The 17,672-nt window shown below is 40.9% G+C and overlaps 1 protein-coding gene across 4 annotated transcripts in view; it reads left to right on the forward strand.

The window, feature by feature from the left end:
• TRPM6 (transient receptor potential cation channel subfamily M member 6) overlaps positions 1 to 17,672 on the forward strand; it is a 166,352-nt gene that overhangs the window by 110,760 nt on the left and 37,920 nt on the right. For 3 of the 4 annotated variants that reach the window (XM_042243344.1, XM_060409360.1, XM_012122844.5), the window contains exons 20-25: positions 1,108 to 1,236; positions 2,821 to 3,072; positions 7,567 to 7,741; positions 7,946 to 8,060; positions 11,995 to 12,188; positions 15,021 to 15,153. In XM_042243344.1, coding sequence (XP_042099278.1) covers positions 1,108 to 1,236; positions 2,821 to 3,072; positions 7,567 to 7,741; positions 7,946 to 8,060; positions 11,995 to 12,188; positions 15,021 to 15,153 — 998 coding nt within the window. The remainder of the gene's footprint in view (positions 1 to 1,107; positions 1,237 to 2,820; positions 3,073 to 7,566; positions 7,742 to 7,945; positions 8,061 to 11,994; positions 12,189 to 15,020; positions 15,154 to 17,672) is intronic. The other variant, XM_060409361.1, reaches the window with a different exon arrangement.

Raw genomic sequence — 17,672 nt, forward strand, 5'->3', positions numbered from 1 at the left:
ATATGTATGTGTTTGCTGCTGCTGCTGCTGCTGCTAAGTCGCTTCAATCGTGTCCAACTCTGTGCGACCCCATAGATGGCCTCCTACCAGGCTCCTCTGTCCCTGGGATTCTCCAGGCAAGAACACTGGAGTGGGTTGCCATTTCCTTCTCCAAAGCATAAAAGTGAAAAGTGAAAGTGAAGTCGCTTAGTCGTATCCGACTCTTAGCGACCTCATGGACTGCAGCCTACCAGGCTCCTCTGTCCATGGGATTTTCCAGGCAAGAGTACTGGAGTGGGGTGCCATCGCCTTCTCCAGTGTATGTGTTTACTGTGCCTTGATTCTTGTAAGAGACTGGAAATCTAGGTTTAATATACGTACCGCTTAAACATACATTTCTTGATTGTCTATCATGTGTTAGGCTATAGATAAAAACGTCGTCTTTAATTATAAAGATTCACAATCAGATAATACTTTTCTATCAACCAGGGTATTTTAATCAGCATAAAATAAAATTCTCAGCAGTTATAAACATCACAACTTATTTGAAAACAGTCTCCTACCAATATTGCTCCTTTGGCATCCTTAGGACACATGTTTTCCGTTTAAATGGAGGAGGTGTGCAGTTCCCTCTTGGCTTGTTCTTAGCCTGACTGTGTCCATGCCAGAATGTGCAGGGTTCTGAAAATTCTGATCAGGAGCCAATAAGATGAGAGAGTGCCCACTTTGATGCATTTGAGAACAGTGCTCTTCTTTCCTTCCACAGAATCATAGAATAGAGAACCGTGGATTCTTGTGCCTTCCTTGATACTGGCCTTTGTTTGTGGCTCAGCTGGTAAAGAATCCACCTGCAGTGCAGGAGACCTGACTTTGATCCCTGGGTTGGGAAGATCCCCTAGAGAAGGGAAAGGCTACCTGCTCCAGTATTCTGGCCTGGAGAACTCCATGGATCTTGTAGTCCATGGGGTCGCAAAGAGTCGGACGCGACTGAGCGCCAGGTGGTCCCAGGTACACGCCCTGCTCTCATGTTGAAGTCCATGTGATTTCTGTTGAGTTGGGTCCTTGTCTGCTTGGTGTCCTCCACTATGACTCTCACTCATGACCAGGGAATGCGTGTTCCCCTCACAGATGGTGTACTTGGCATTCCTTATGCTGTTCACTTACACCGTGTTGGTGGAGATGCAGCCCCAGCCCAGCGTGCAAGAGTGGCTTGTTATTATCTACATCTTTACCAATGCCATTGAGAAAGTCAGGGAGGTGAGTTACCCTTTCTCCCTTTGTCTTTTGTACATCTCTGCTAGAGGTATTCTGGGATGGGGTGGTGAAAACGGAGAGGTCAAAGGTTGAGGTGGGGCGGGCAGTGATTCTGACTTGGCATGCTACAGGAGGGTAATTGGGGGAAATTTCTGATCTCAACCTTTTATTGTTGCCAAATAATTTCTCTTGATTGCCGCTCTTTGAAAGCAGTTATTTTTGAGGACATCTTAGTGTGTTTATCAGTCCCAGAGTGCTAGTGTCTAGTTGTTATTAGACCCTCTGACTGTTAGATTTCCCATCCCCAGAGTGGTTTTTTTTTTTTAAAAAATAAGATTGATTTTCATATAGTCTAACATTACTTACATATTATTGGTTTCATGTCACATAGTGGCTAAAGTTGTACAATGGTAAAGAATTCATGTATAGTCTTTGAAAGTTCCTACTAAACATCCCTCTGGGGCAAGTAGTCCAAGAAACAAAACAAAGCAAACTGTTTATTTTTAATTTATAGTGAAAAGAAAAGGAATGAATATTCCCATGCAGTTATAATGTAATCACATATAGTATAACTTAGACTCTTTTAGAATCACTGTATATGTAGCTCGACCTTTGTGCATTTACATATATTGAGTTTGTCCTAGAGATCTTATGACCAGTACTATATATTACGTAGATATAGTCTTAGTAATTATATTTATGTTGTCTGCTAGTTACTATTGTGGAGTTTATAGATGGTAGAAAACAATTCAGCAGAAAAATGGTATCTAAATTCTACCATTCTTTTTAATGCCTCAGGAAAAATGGGTTTACTGTTTGACATTTCAATTTGCCTGACATTCTGTTGCAGGGGTAGTTTCTTGTAATAGTGAGTTCTAATGTCACGTTCAATTTGCTAACTGTTCACTAACAGCAATAGTGGGATCAGATTATAGGATTCTGTCATTTCTTTGCACTAGGCTATTCATCATGAAATGGCATTGCAGCTATAGTCCATTGCAATGTCGAGTTTTAAAGCTGTTTCAGTGTTTCCCTGTTAGTTTGCTGCTGCTGCTGCTAAGTCGCTTCAGTCGTGTCTGACTCTGTGCAACCCCATAGACGGCAGCCCACCAGCCTCCCCTGTCCCTGGGATTCTCCAGGCAAGAACACTGGAGTGGGTTGCCATTTCCTTCTCCAATGTATGAAAGTGAAAAGTGAAAGTGAAGTCGCTCAGTCATGTCTGACTCTTCGCGACCCCATAGACGGCAGCCCACCAGGCTCCCCCATCCCTGGGATTCTCCAGGCAAGAACACTGGTGTGGGTTGCAGGATTGATCAAATCTAGAAAAAACTTTTCTTTCTTCCTTCCTTTTTTAAGTTCCTGGTTGGGTTTTTAAATAGTTGACCAGCATTAATAGTCACATTAAGCTATATTTATAGAATTGTTTAAATAATTCATTCCCCAAGGATAACTTAGATGCCTTATGATCTAAGGTTTGGCAGGATTCAATTCCTCTGTAAATGAACAGTTGAAGTATTGAAGATCATATTGATGAGACTCTTGAGGTATAACCCATTCTTTTGTTTCTTTCTTTCTATCATGTTTTAGGTCTGTATTTCAGAACCTGGGAAGTTTACTCAAAAGGTGAAGGTATGGATTAGCGAGTACTGGAACTTAATGGAAACAGTGGCTATTAGCCTGTTTTTGGTGGGATTTGGCTTTCGGTGGGGTGACCCACCTTTCTACACAGCGGGAAGACTGATATACTGCATCAACATCATATTCTGGTTCTCACGGCTCCTGGACTTCTTTGCTGTGAATCAACATGCAGGTCCCTATGTGACCATGATCGCAAAAATGGTGAGTACTGTCTGCTGTATAACCTGGTGTTATTTTAACAGTTCTACCTGATTTCATGGTTCATATTCAATAGTATTATAACTTTTAAAATTATTTAAAGAAGTACACACTTCATCACCACTTATTGTATAACTTAAATTCATATTTAACAAATGTCCTTGGATAGCATAATGGATAGTTGACAGTGATACTCATCTTACCCTTTTGGTTAGGGCCAGATGATGGGGGATTGAGTTGTATTTGTCTCTGAGCACAGTAAGCTGAAATTCTGATTTGTCTTGTCTCTCCACCCCTCAGTTCAGTTCAGTTCAGTCACTCAGTCATGTCTGACTCTTTGCGACCCCATGAATCACAGCACACCAGGCCTCCCTGTCCATCACCAACTCCCGGAGTTCTCTCAAACTCACGTCCATTGAGTCAGTGATGCCATCCAGCCATCTCATCCTCTGTCGTCCCCTTGTCCTTTTGCCCCCAATCCCTCCCAGCATCGGAGTCTTTTCCAGTGAGTCAACTCTTTGCATGAGGTGGCCAAAGTACTGGAGTTTCAGCTTTAGCATCATTCCTTCCACAGAACACCCAAGGCTAATCTCCTTCAGAATGGACTGGTTGGATCTCCTTGCCGTCCAAGGGACTCTCAAGAGTCTTCTCCAACACCACACTTCAAAAGCATCAATTCTTTGGCACTCAGCTTTCTTCACAGTCCAACTCTCACATCCATACATGACTACTGGGAAAACCATAGCCTTGACTAGATGGACCTTTGTTGGCAAAGTAATATCTCTGCTTTTCAACATGCTATCTAGGTTGGTCATAACTTTCCTTCCAAGGAGTAAGCGTCTTTTAATTTCATGGCTGCAGTCACCATCTACAGTGATTTTGGAGCCCCCCAAAATAAAGTCTGACACTGTTTCCACTGTTTCCCCATCTATTTCCCATGAAGTGACGGGACCAGATGCCATGATCTTCGTTTTCTGAATGTTGAGCTTTAAGCCAACTTTTTCACTGTCCTCTTTCACTTTCATCAAGAGGCTTTTTAGTTCCTCCTCACCTTCTGCCATGAGGGTGGTGTCATCTGCATATCTGAGGTTATTGATATTTCTCCCAGCAATCTTGATTCCAGCTTGTGCTTCTTTCAGCCCGGAATTTCTCATGATGTACTCTGCATATAAGTTAAATAAGCAGGGTGACAATATACAGCCTCGACGTACTCCTTTTCCTATTTGGAACCAGTCTGTTGTTCCATGTCCAGTTCTAACTGTTGCTAGCCAACTCTTAAATAGTGATTACTGTGGGCCACACCATGTTCTAAGTACTTTGTATGTATTAACTCATTTAATCTTAAAACAATTTTAAGAGATGGGTACTATAATCCACATTTTACCTTCAGGGAAATGGAGTTTAAGCAAATTTCCCAAAGGAGTAAGCTGGGGAGCCAGGATTCAAATCTGGACCACCTGGCTCTGTCTGCCATCTGAGCTCACTGTGCACTTGTATAAGCCCTGTCCAGCTGACTTTGCACAGGAGTTAAGAAGGATAGCACCTCAAGATCTTCTTTGCTTTTTCTTCTAGAATACTCACAGGGAAGGGGTAAGCTCTTGAGAAGGAAGAGTTGTGTTGAGATAGAGGAAGAGGACAGTAAAGGGAGAACCTCCTGGATACCAAAGATGATTTTTGTTCCTTTATGCTTTTCTTTTAGACCAGCAATATTTTCTCTGGTCTTGGTGACATTGGTATTAACTTGGTAATCTATGTTGAGGTAACCAATGTATCCCAGTGACTCAGTACAAGTTTATTTCTTCCTAATGCAAAGACTGATGGGTGCTCATGGAGGCTGGCCTCTATCCAGTGATTGAGGGATCACAAATCCTTCCTTCTTGGGGCATACCCATGTCATTAGGTGGCTTCTGAGGTTTCCTATGACAGGGAATAGACGGGTGGAGAAAATTCCATGGAGGAGCATGCTTTTAAAGGGATGGAGCAGCTTTTAACTGCTCTGAAGGGGAAGTGAGTCAAATCACTATTATTCCACAGCCCATTGGCCAGAATAGGTCATGTGGCTCCTGCCTCATGGAAGGGAAGCTAACAGGAAATTCATGGTATAAGTTTCTGCCACAGTGAACAAGTAGGTTGATCTGATGTATGAATACATTTAGTAATAGAAATGAATTATTTGAGAGAGCCTTTAAAAATTATAGTACGTGTGTATGGTACATGTATATAGTATATGTGTTCTCAAGCAGTCCTCCATTGTGCATTAAAACAATCAGGCTTACTTTGTTTTTAAACTTTTTATTTTGTACTGGGGTATAGCCAATTGACAAACAATGTTGTCATAGTTCCAGGTGAACAGTGAAAGGATTCAGCCATACATATACATATATCCGTTTCTCCCAAACTGCTTCCGTTCAGGCTGCCACATAACGTTGAGCAGAATTCCCTGTGGTATACAATAGGTCCTTGTTGGTTATCCATTTAAAATATAGCAGTGTGTGTATGTCCATCCCAGACTCTTATGACTGTCTCTCCCCACCATCCTTCCCCCTGGTAACCATAAGTTCATTCAGCCGTAAGTCTGTGAGTCTCCTTCTGTTTTGTGGTGAGTTCATTTGTATCTTTTCTTCTTAGATTCCACATGTAAGGGATGTCAGATGATCTTTCTCCTTCTCTGTCTGACCTGCTTCACTCAGTGTGACAGCTTCTAGGTCCACCCATGTTGCTGAAAGCGGCCTTGTTTCACTCTTTTTAACGGCTGGGTAATATTCCACTGCACAGATGCGCCCCCTCCTCTACCATTCTTCTCTCCCTGGACATTTAAGCGGCTTCTTGTTGCTATTGCTGTTTAGTCGTTAAGTCATGTCCAGCTGTTTGTGACCACCAGGCTCCTCTGTCCATGGCATTCTGCAGGCAAGAATACTGGAGTGGGTCGCCATTTCCTTCTCCAGCGGATCTGCCCAACCCAGGGACTGAACCCATGTCTCCTGCTTAGCAGGCGGATTCTTTACCATTGAGCCACCTGGGAATCCCCAAGGTTGCTTCCATGCCTTGGCTATTATAAACTGTGCTGCAATGAACATTGGGTTGCATGTATCCTTTCAGATCATGTTTTTCTCCAGATACATGCTCAGGAATGTGATTGCAGGGTCATATTGAAGCTCTATTTTTAGTTTTTTAAAAAACCTCCATCCTATTCTCCATAGTGGCTATAACAATTTGCATTCCCACCAACATTGTAGGAGGGTTGAATCAGGCTTACTTTTTACTGCAAAGACTAACTGAGAGCTAATGAACCACTGGATTTAACAAACGTCATTTTATAGTTGCTTTTACATCTTTTTTTTTTTCCCCCTTAAATTCTTCAGTTTGCTAAGTAGCCTGGAATTATTCAGCAGATTCTTGGCCTGATCAATTTTCTCAGGCTCTAAATACTGCTGAAGATAATCCTGGGAATAAGGAGCCATTTTACTAATTTGAATTACCCTAATTTTTTTCTTTTCATAATCTCTGATGAAAACTTGGATATTAGCCAATCAAAAGCTATTCATATTTCATCACTTCTTAAAAAAAGCATAGATTCTCTACTGTTAGTACATTTAAATCATTCCATAGGCTACCTGAAACATGTACTGGGCAGAGAAAACAAGATGTTTTAGACAAAGGAAATCTAGTTGTTCATGGACTAGGTATTTTGGTCAATGACTAGACAGTCTTATTATTGCCAGGCCCCCCCGTCCCTGGGATTCTTCAGGCAAGAACATTGGAGTGGGTTGCCATTTCCTTCTCCAATTCATGAAAGTGAAAAGTGAAAGTGAAGTTGCTCAGTTGTGTCCGACTTTCAGCGACCCCATGGACTGGAGCCTACTAGGCTCCTCCGTCCATGAGTGGGGGGCCATTGCCTTCTCTGATAATTGTGATGACTCCAGATATTTTATTTGTTTAGAATTTCTAATCTATGCTAAAATTCTGGCTGTGCCATTTTTTTAAACTTTTTATTTTGTACTGGGGCTTAGATAGTAAAGAATCTGTCTGCAATGTGGGAGACCTCGATTCAATCCCTGGGTTGGAAAGATCCCCTGGAAGAGGGCATTGCTACCCACTCCAATATTCTTGCCTGGAGATTTCCATGGACAGAGGAGCCTGGCGGGCTACAGTCCATGGGGTCACAAAGAGTCAGACACGACTGAATTATTAACATTTTCACTTTTGTTGGGGTATAGCGAATTAACAATGTTGTGGTAGTTTCACGTGGAGAGCAGAATGATTCAGCAATACATATACATGTATCCATTCTCTCCCAAACCCCATTCCCAGCCAGGCTGCCACATTACATTGAGCAGAGTTCCATGGGCTATACAGCGGGTCTTTGTTGGCTATCCATTTTAAATATAGCAGTGTGTACATGACCATCCCAAACTCCCTCTCTCTCTCTTCCCGCTGGCAACCATAAGTTCATGTTCTAAGTCTGTGAGTTTGTTTCTGTGTCATGCTTTTCTGTAGACAGCAAACATGTTCTACATTGTGATCATCATGGCCATCGTCCTCCTGAGCTTTGGAGTGGCACGGAAAGCCATCCTTTCACCAAAGGAGCCCCCATCCTGGACCCTTGCCCGAGATATCGTATTTGAGCCATACTGGATGATATATGGAGAAGTCTATGCTTCAGATATAGATGGTATGTAGAGCATTCCACCGCTCTGTGGAAATCAAACCCTTGTAGACACTCAGAGTTGAAAAGAACTCTGGAAAACAACCATCTGAATCTTAAAAATGTCAAGAGTTTGTGGTATTCTGCTAAACTAGTGTGCTAAATATTTGTCCATGGTCATAGGACTGTGATTCACCTTGTCTCTCATTCTTTAAAATTCTTTCTTTGCAGTTTGTTCAAGCCAGCCGTCCTGCCCTCCTGGTTCTTTTCTTACTCCATTCCTGCAAGCTGTCTACCTCTTCGTGCAATATATCATCATGGTGAACCTGTTGATAGCTTTCTTTAAGTAGGTTATTTTAATCAAATATGGTTATTTTGTATCAGTCAAAATTGGTGAAGTATTTTGAAAGAGTCACATGTAACCTTTGTTTTAATGCATATCATGCTTTATCACTGTGGTTTTATGGTTTTAAAAATATGGGCATGGGACTACTGGTAGGAAGGTAGCAGAGTGTAAGAAGAGAAAAAACAATGTGGGACTGTAATAAAAACAGAATTAAAAGAGATCATACACTGTAATTAAGCAATAATTTGGAATCATGGAGAATAGCAATTGATGAGTTGAAAGTTGACTAGAGAGTCCTTGATAACTTCTCTTCATCAGCTCTCATTATATTTCATTCTCTGTTTTCGTCAATATCACTTCACTTCTTTGCAGTTTTCTTTTCCTGGTTCATCATCTTCTCTCCAACCTTTTAACACTGGGATTTGTCCCTGGGCCCAGACCTTTTGTTTATGCTTTGTTTGGTGATCTCTTTCAGTTTCCTGTATATATGTTCTGTATCTTGACAAAGTTCAATGTATATCTTCAACCTACATCTCTTTCTTGAACTCCAATTCTATAGGTCCAGCTGCCCTGTTCTATTGTCAGTCAGACATATAATAGATTTCTGAGCTTTTAAATGTCCAAACTCTTGATTTTCCCTCTTTCCAAATATACAATTATTCTTCTTATAGTTGTTCCCACATCTTTAAAAAAGAGCACACATTTCTGTCAAAGCTTCATCTTTTTTTTTGTCATTCAGGCCAAAAACCTTGGCCTTCTTATTGCCTCTCATATTTCTAAGTTTAGATTGTCAGAAATACCTTTGACTCCACCTTCAAATAGATCCTCAGTCCAACCACCTGTCAGTACCTCACTGCTACCACCACAAAGCCTCCTAATTATTTCTCTGCTTCTGTCTTTGGCCCCTGTATTCTTTTCTCAACACTGTAGCCCTAATGACACTTAACAAACCTAAGGATGCTATTTAAAAGTGCAGCTGCCCTTTCCTTCCATCATCTCCTTGGCGTGCCTGGTCCCCCTTCCTCTTCTTTCTTTATCTCGCTTATATATATACAAATATATTTTATAATTTATTTATATATTATTTTTGCCCCCATTTATCTCATTCTGGAATACAGGCTTCATAAGAACAAGTTTGGTTTTTTGCTTTTGGGTTTTCTTTTTTCCTTTTCTGCCTATGAATTTATCCCAAGCATTGAAAAGTGTTTAATGGATGAAAGAAATCAAGTGACATGATGGAAAGGAACTAGTTTTTTCTGAATGTCTCCTTTATGCCAGCCACTGTATGAGGTATTTTATTTATTATCTTACTGAAAAGAGAAAGGGAAATCAATGCATAGAAGCTAAGTAAAGAAAGTAGAGGAGATACGGCCGAAAGCAGATAAAATAAAAACACAGGCAAAAACCAACTATTGTTGCATATATATCAGGAAAATCTTATTAGTTATTGCAGGATTATATGATAACTGTCATCTTTCTTTAGTCTCAGCATTTTATGAACTTGCAACATTTGCTGGTGTTTAATTATTATAGCTTTTATTCTGACATTTAAATAAGATCAGTGGATATGAGATTTTTGTTTCTCAAAAATAGCAGGTGTCAAAAGAGAGGTTGGAAAATCCTCCCACAGGCCAATCTTGTCACTGCGATGAACACACCGAGAACCATACAAGCTTCTTATTCAGTTCCTAAGTTGTGTCCCACTCTTTGCAACTGCATGGACTGAAGCATGCCAGTCCATGTCCTTCCTTGTCCTTCACTGTCTCCAAGAGTTTGCTCAAACTCATGTCCATTGAGTCTATGATGCCATCCAACCATCTCACCTACTGTTGCCCCCTTCTCCTGTCTTCCATCTTGATCCTTCCCAGTTATCAGGCTCTTTTCCAGTGAGTTGGCTCTTTGCATCAGGTGGCCGAAGTAATGGAGCTCAGTATCAGTCCTTCCAGTGAACATTAAGGGTTGATTTCCTTTAGGATTTTCATCCAAGTTGAGCAACCCCAGATCTGACTACTTATCCAAAAGCCCCTTTCCAGAATCTGTGATGGTTACGAAGAGCCTGACAAACACTGTGAAGATCGCCACCTGCTGGTAGACATGCTGTAGTCACACTTGGACTGGGAGTAGCATGGAGCTCTGGCGATCTGCAAGAGAATTACTTGGAGGACTTGCTGAGACAGGGATAGCTAATTTGGTCATTCTAGGGTGAGTGAGTGGAGAAGGCAGTGGCGACCCACTCCAATATTCTTGCCTGGAAAATCCCATGGGTGGAGGAGCCTGGTAGGCTGCAGTCCATGGGGTTGCTAAGAGTCGGACACGACTGAGCGACTTCACTTTCACTTTTCACTTTCATGCATTGGAGAAGGACTTGGCAACCCACTCCAGTGCTCTTGCCTGGAGAATCCCAGGGATGGAGGAGCCTGGTGGGCTGTGGTCTGTGGGGTTGCACAGAGTCGGACACAACTGAAGCGACTTAGCAGCAGCAGCAGGGTGAGTGAGTAAGTGAAAGGCACTCAGTCTTGTCCAGCTCTTTGCAAGCCCATGGACTGTAGCCTGCCAGGCTCCTCTGTTCCTGGAATTCTCCAGGCATGAGTATTGAAGTAGTTCCCTCCTCCAGGGGATCTTCCCAACCCAGGGATCGAACCCAGGTCTCCTGCATTGTAGGCAGATTCTTTACTGTCTGAGCCACCAGGGAAGCCCCATTCTGAGGTAGGGCCCAAGAATTTGTATTTCTGACAGGTTCTCAGGTGATGCTAGTGCTGCCGGCTCAGTGACTGCACTTTAAGAATTGCCATTAAATCTGGTTGTCAGTGCTTTCTTCATCTATCTTACGTAATCTGAAACTTCCCCTTTCCTTTTTCCTCTCTTTTTAAAAATCGAACTAAGTGTCATGCAGGATCTTAGTTCCAGGACCAGCACCCTGTGCAGTGGCAACATGGAGTCGTAACCACAGGATGCAGGGAAGTCCCTCCCCATTCTTCAATCCTAAGCTGTTTTTCTCCGAGGTAGTTTGAGTTTCTTCTCTTTACCATTCCTGCAGTTTAGGGTTACTTGCATTTCTATTTGTCAAATTTGTCTGCCCTTCTTAAGTGCTTCTCTGCCATCTTTCTCTAAAGAAATAAATTCTGTATTAGCCTAAACAAAATATTAAGATAGATATTTCATTGTGCCCTCCCCACCCATATCATATTATAGACTTAAAGTTATATAGTTAAGGATGACATATTGCTTGAGAATGGATACCACTCATGACAACTCCATCACAAGCTCTATAGCATCAACATATTTTTCTGCACTATTTGTATATTGTAAGTGATATAATAAAGGGGAAAAAATCCAAAGTAGCCAACCAATATGAAGTTATTTTTATTATAAAGTTAATGTAAATAATTGATCTAGCTTCTAAATCAAAGTTCTGCTTATTGGTTTATTTTAGGATAAATTGATTTTTATTGCCTGCCTCATCTTTTTTTTTTTCCATTTGAATGTTTTAGCTAGGGTTATTCTAGCACTTCTCACATTTGATAATTAGGAGAATCTCTTCATAAGATTGATAACATAGAGGAACGTTAAAACCATTTATCATTAAGGATGACTTATGGACTGAAAAGATCTTATGTGAAAAAAGGTAGTGAATCAAGAATAATGTTCCTTCATGAGGACAGTTTCTGTTCATTGTATTTAAAATGTTAGCATTTTCTTCTCTCTGATTGTAATTTCTACCTTTTGCGTATTCTGATTAGCATATTTTATTGTAGAGGGTGATTAATGTGTGTTGTTTGGGGAAGAAGAATCATAAATGCGATGGATATTATTTTTATTGGCTAATACTGGTCACATCAGGTGAACCAATAGTAAGCTGGAAAATAAAGCAGTAATCTGTCATGTTTCAGCATTCTGTATTAAAACACTGTCCCTCTTTTACTGCAACTTACAGTAACGTTTACATAGATCTGAAATCCATTTCAAATAACCTGTGGAAATACAATCGCTATCGTTACATCATGACCTACCATGAAAAGCCTTGGCTGCCCCCACCTTTTATCCTGCTGAGTCACATTGGTCTCCTGCTTCGCCGTCTTTGCCAGCACCAAGCTCCAAATGACCAAGAAGAGGGTGATGTTGGATTAAGTAAGTTTTTAATTGGTGGCACAGGAGAAAGAAAATAAAGAGCAGAGATCCAAGGTGAAGACACCTGAACATTGTCGATTAAATTCAGGGCACAGGTTGGAAGGCCCTGGGAGTTAAATTAAAAGACTATCAGTTGGGAACCTGGGTCTAAGTAAATACATTGATCTCATGTGGTTATAGTATCTTTTGCTAAGAGTAATTAGTAGTTTGAAAGACAGAAATGGGTAGGAATAGAATATCTGCTTGGATTTGTAAAGGTTTTTTGTCACCTGGAAAGCCTGTATTTTCTCTGCTTAACTGGGAAGTCATCGGAATAGCTCCTAGAGAGTAGTCGTCCCAGTGACCCATACGTATTCCTTGTTGATGAAGATGGAATCCAAATTGAAAGGATACAGGTCTTGTGGATTAAAGGAAATAGATAAACCAAACTTTGTCTAACTTATTCACTAGAGTCAAGGCTCTCTGGTTCTCTGATTTACAGAATATGGAGGTCATTCTCTATAGATGTCTCATATTTTCAGGAACTTCAACTCAGGATGCAGAAATGTGGATTCTCTCTCTTTTTGGCAAAGCTTAACTTGACACATTTTGAGATTTTTTTCCTAGTTCATTTTGCTTATCCGTATCTTGACAGCATGATATGACTGTCATACTAATCGTCATAAGAGAAATTCATTCTTTTGGTTTACAGATCTTTTGTAGTTCCTCTAGGCCCGTTGGTACTAGGCCCGTTTCTAGCTAATTCCTAGATATAGAGGAAATGGCATAAATCCACAACCCTTTATCTCAATTCCTAAATCCAAAATATATCTCAAAATGGAAAGTCTTTTTCTTCTTAAGTTAGAGAAAGACTCATTTGGATAGAAGAGGCTAATGGGACTAATGTAAGCCACTTATCCTCTTTATCCCTTGTAGTAAGAATATCATTGATTTTGCTGCAGAAATAATGTGTTTAATTTCAGAATATTGCTCTAGCCCCAGTTAGGAATTTTACTTCATTTATGGCATATGCATTATATTACATTTCCAAAACTAGAAAAGTAAACTTCTGAATTCTGAAACAGATTGGTTCCAAGAGTTTCAGATATGGAATTGTGGACTATCTGTACATTTTGGTGAGCCCTTAACAAGTGTTATCACAAGGTTGACAGGGTGGCATGCTTTTGCTCCTGCTGGTAATTGACTCTGTGAAATATTTTTCTCTTCTTGAACCACTGTACTGATTTATTTTTCTTTTTCATTTCTTTCCCTCAAGAGATTCAGCCTTTATAAGGAAGCCAAAGTACAACTGAAGTTAACTTAAAGGCTTATAATTATATTATAATTTTTCATCTTCTAATAGAGTGCCATCCCAGAATAATTATAACAGGAGAATGTGAACCACTTGAGAGATCCTGGAATTAAGTAGGATTTGGCCAGATTTTATAGCACCATAACAAAGAACCCTTTCCTGAGCTTTCCTTGATATGAACTTATAGGGTGATTCTGGTATAAAACTTGAGGAAATATTCTGATGGGTAGAGGTGCACTCACCCTGAGTTTTAGGAAATTCTTAATTTTTCTAAGATTGCCTTTGAGCCTCTGTATTCAGGTTCAGGATGTTTGCACACGGGGTAGCAGTGCCACCTGGTGGACAGTTGCAAGAAAATGTCACATACTGCAAGCTCTACCTATCGCAATCACTGGAATTGCTTTGGGGATTATTTGCTCTCAGGAATCCACAGAAGGTTCAAATCACACAATTCTAAAGTTCCTTACTCATACAAAATTCTTTAATGCAAAGAAAAATTTAGAGCTGAGTAGGGATGGGGAGATACTGGATTTTTTTTTTTTTTTTGGACCTGAAAAATTCTTCCATACTGTAAAAATCAGAAAACATTGTGAATACCTTTTGTGGCTGAATATTTTCTTTTAATTATCCTCTAAAATTAATATTTTTGTTGATTTGCATTTTACATAAATTCTAGAACCTTTGAATTTCTAATTAATTCTGGAGAACTTTAATGGTTCTTTCTTGGTTTTTCTTTTTTTCCCCCCTAATTTAGGTGAAATGGTTGAAGGAAGAAAACATTCCAATTTTACCCTTTTTGCAACAGCATGTTTATATTTAACAAGTATTAGAAACTTGCTTAAAAGATAATGTTCTTTTCTGTTAGGTAAGAGTCAAGGTGGTATACCACATTGATCACTGAAGTTTGATATAGATTGCATTAGCTTCATAACATCATGAAATGATGTGTCTTTTAATGAATTAGTTATTGTCAATGAAGATGTATAGCCTTGATTGGCCATTGATAATACTGGCAATAATATCTTTTTTCAATAGAAGAACTTAGTATATACCAACTCAGTGCCTGTATAAACTCAGTGCAACAAGGTACAACTTTTCTTAAACTTCCTGGATTCTCTGAAACAGACGTAGGCTTCTTCTAACCTTGATTTTAACCTGTGGGTTACTTGTTGTCATTTTGGCAGTTTAAATAGTTGGTGGAGGAACTGCCATAAGCATATAAATATGATAAATCTTTAAAAGTATTCTAACGTAGGAAGATTTTGAAGATAAAGTATCTGATCCACATGAGTCACGTCCAAACCCCCACTTCAGTATAGAAAACAACTAGGAGACTCAGCCTCATGCTTCCAGTTGTTGGTGCATAGGGCGTCCCAATTGGTGTTAGTCATACCGTGTGACAAGGCCGTAAACTATTATGACACAAACTATAGTTTTATTCATTTTCAACACCAGTAGAAGAAAAGTCACTCAGACGTGGTCTCAGCTTCCTATGGAGGGGGAACGATGATTCTTTTTATATACTATATTTACTTCCACAGAACTCTACCTAAGTAAGGAGGATCTGAAAAAGCTTCACGATTTTGAAGAACAGTGTGTGGAAAAGTACTTCCACGAGAAGATGGACAATCTGAATTGTAGTTTTGAGGAACAAATCCGAGTGACATCAGAAAGGTAAAAGCTCTATATGTATTTTCACCCCCTAAACTGCCACTTAAAGCTGATTCTTACTAGAATGGCTGAAAAAAAGTAGAAGGTCTACTTTTAAAACCTAAGGTTTTGATCCTCTAAAATTTTCTCGAGTAGTGTGTAATATTCTTGTAATCATTGCACATTTAATGAGCATCTGCAGGGTTCTAGACAGTCTTATAAGTTAGAGGAGATAAATGGTGGATGAGACCAGGGGACCTTCCTTTGTAGGACTTCCATTCTAGTGCGTGTTTGTGGAGGGGTGGTGGGAATGGAGGACAAAAAAGAAATATGTAATTTAATGCCAGACCATAAAAGAGCAATGAAGAAAAGCAAGTAGTATAAGGGAATAGAGAATGATGGCAGTGAAGGGTCTGCTGGAGTTGGGTTGGGTTGGGTAGGTTGAGGAGGTAGGTGCAGGAGGATCACTTTGAGGCAGCTGAGGAGGAGAGACCTGAGGAAGGTGGGATGGTGCCCCAAACTGGATGCGGCTGTGTCCAGGTGGGATGGTGCCCCAAACTGGATGTGGCTGTGTCCAGGTGGGATGGTGCCCCAAGCTGGATGCGGCTGTGTCCAGGTGGGATGGTGCCCCAAACTGGATGCGGCTGCGTCCAGGAGGGATGGTGCCGCAAGCTGGATGCGGATGTGTCCAGGAGCAGTAGGCTGGTCCTGAAGAGGGCAGGGGCAGGGTGCCGGTTGCACTGGGAGTCGTGGAGTTCTCAGGGAGCCTGACCAGCACTTGTGCACTGAGTTGAGGGCAGCTGAGGGTGAAAGTAGAGACAGAGATCAGAGGCAGATTTTGTAAGAAGTTTACCTCTGAAGCAGGGTATGGGCACATGGTGGGATTCTTTTGTTTCATGTGGCGATAACAAAATTAATGTGTGTGTTCTTGGAAATGGGAGGAGCTGCAGGAGCCAGAGGAAAGAAGTGATTTGCTGAGTGAAGTCTTGGGAAGGGGAGTTAATGGTGGAGACCAGGAGAGGATGGGGAGCGTGGGTGTGGCAGAAGGATGCAGCTGGGCTGCAGGAACCAGGGTAGTCATCAGTGAGGATATCTGTGGGTGGGTGTGATTGAGGGGGGAATCAGTGCAGGAAGGCCATTCAGAGTTTTGAGGAAAGAGGAGACGTGTTGGAGAAAGTGAACAAAATCAGCTTCTAGTAAGATCAAAGCTGCTGTGCGTGTATTACTAATTGTAGGTGTTAAAATAATGAAGGATTGCATGTGATTATATGCACTTTTCAAATTTAGCTGTAATTGACCTAACAATATATTAGCTTCAAGCATATAGCATGATGGTTCGACATTTGTGTACTATGAAATGATCACGACAGTGAATCTGGTTAACATCCATCACCGTACACAGTTACAGATTTTCTTCTTGTAATGAAAATATTCGTTTCCAAGGCAAACCATTCAATATCACAGTAATCCAAGTCTATGCCCCAACCAGTAATGCTGAAGAAGCTGAAGTTGAATGGTTCTATGAAGACCTATAAGACCTTCTAGAACTAACACCCCCAAAAGATGTCCTTTTCATTATAGGGTCAGTTCAGTTCAGTTCAGTCGCTCAGTCACGTCCGACTCTTTGCTACCCCATGAATCGCAGCACGCCAGGCCTCCCTGTCCATCACCAACTCCCAGAGTTCACTCAAACTCACGTCCATTGAGTCGGTGATGCCATCCAGCCATCTCATCCTCTGTTGTCCCCTTTTCCTCCTGTCCCCAATCCCTCCCAGCATCAGAGTCTTTTCCAGTGAGTCAACTCTTCACATGAGGTGGCCAAAGTATCATTATAGGGGACTGGAATGCAAAAGTAGGAAGGCAAGAGATACCTGGAGTAACAGGTAAATTTGACCTTGGAGTACAGAATGAAGCAAGGCAAAGGCCAACAGAGTTTTGCCAAGAGAATGCCCTGGTCATAGCAAACACCCTCTTCCAACAACACAAGAGAAGACTCTACACATGGACATCACCAGATGGTCAATACCAAAATCAGATTGATTATATTCTTTGCAGCCAAAGATGGAGAAGCTCTATACAGTCAGCAAAAACAAGACTGGGAGCTGACTGTGGCTCAGATCGTGAACTCCTTATTGCCAAATTCAGACTTAAATCGAAGAAAGTGGGGAAAACCACTAGACCATTCTTGTATGACCTAAATCAAATCCCTTATGACTATACAGTGGAAGTGAGAAATAGATTCAAGGGATTAGATCTGTTAGACAGAGTGCCTGATGAACTATGGATGGAGGTTCATGACATGGTACAGGAGGAAGGGATCAAGACCAGCCCCAAGAAAAAGAAATGCAAAAGGGCAAAATGGTTGTCTGAGGAGGGCTTATAAATAGCTGTAAATAGAAGAGAAGTGAAAGGCAAAGGAGAAAAGGAAAGAGATATCCATCTGACTGAAGAGTTCCAAAGAATAGCAAGGAGAGATAAGAAAGACTTCCTCAGCGATCAATGCAAAGAAATAGAGGAAAACAACAGAATGGGAAAGACTAGAG

The sequence above is a fragment of the Ovis aries genome, chromosome 2 (genome assembly GCF_016772045.2).
Source record: "Ovis aries strain OAR_USU_Benz2616 breed Rambouillet chromosome 2, ARS-UI_Ramb_v3.0, whole genome shotgun sequence".
NCBI lineage: Eukaryota > Metazoa > Chordata > Mammalia > Artiodactyla > Bovidae > Ovis > Ovis aries.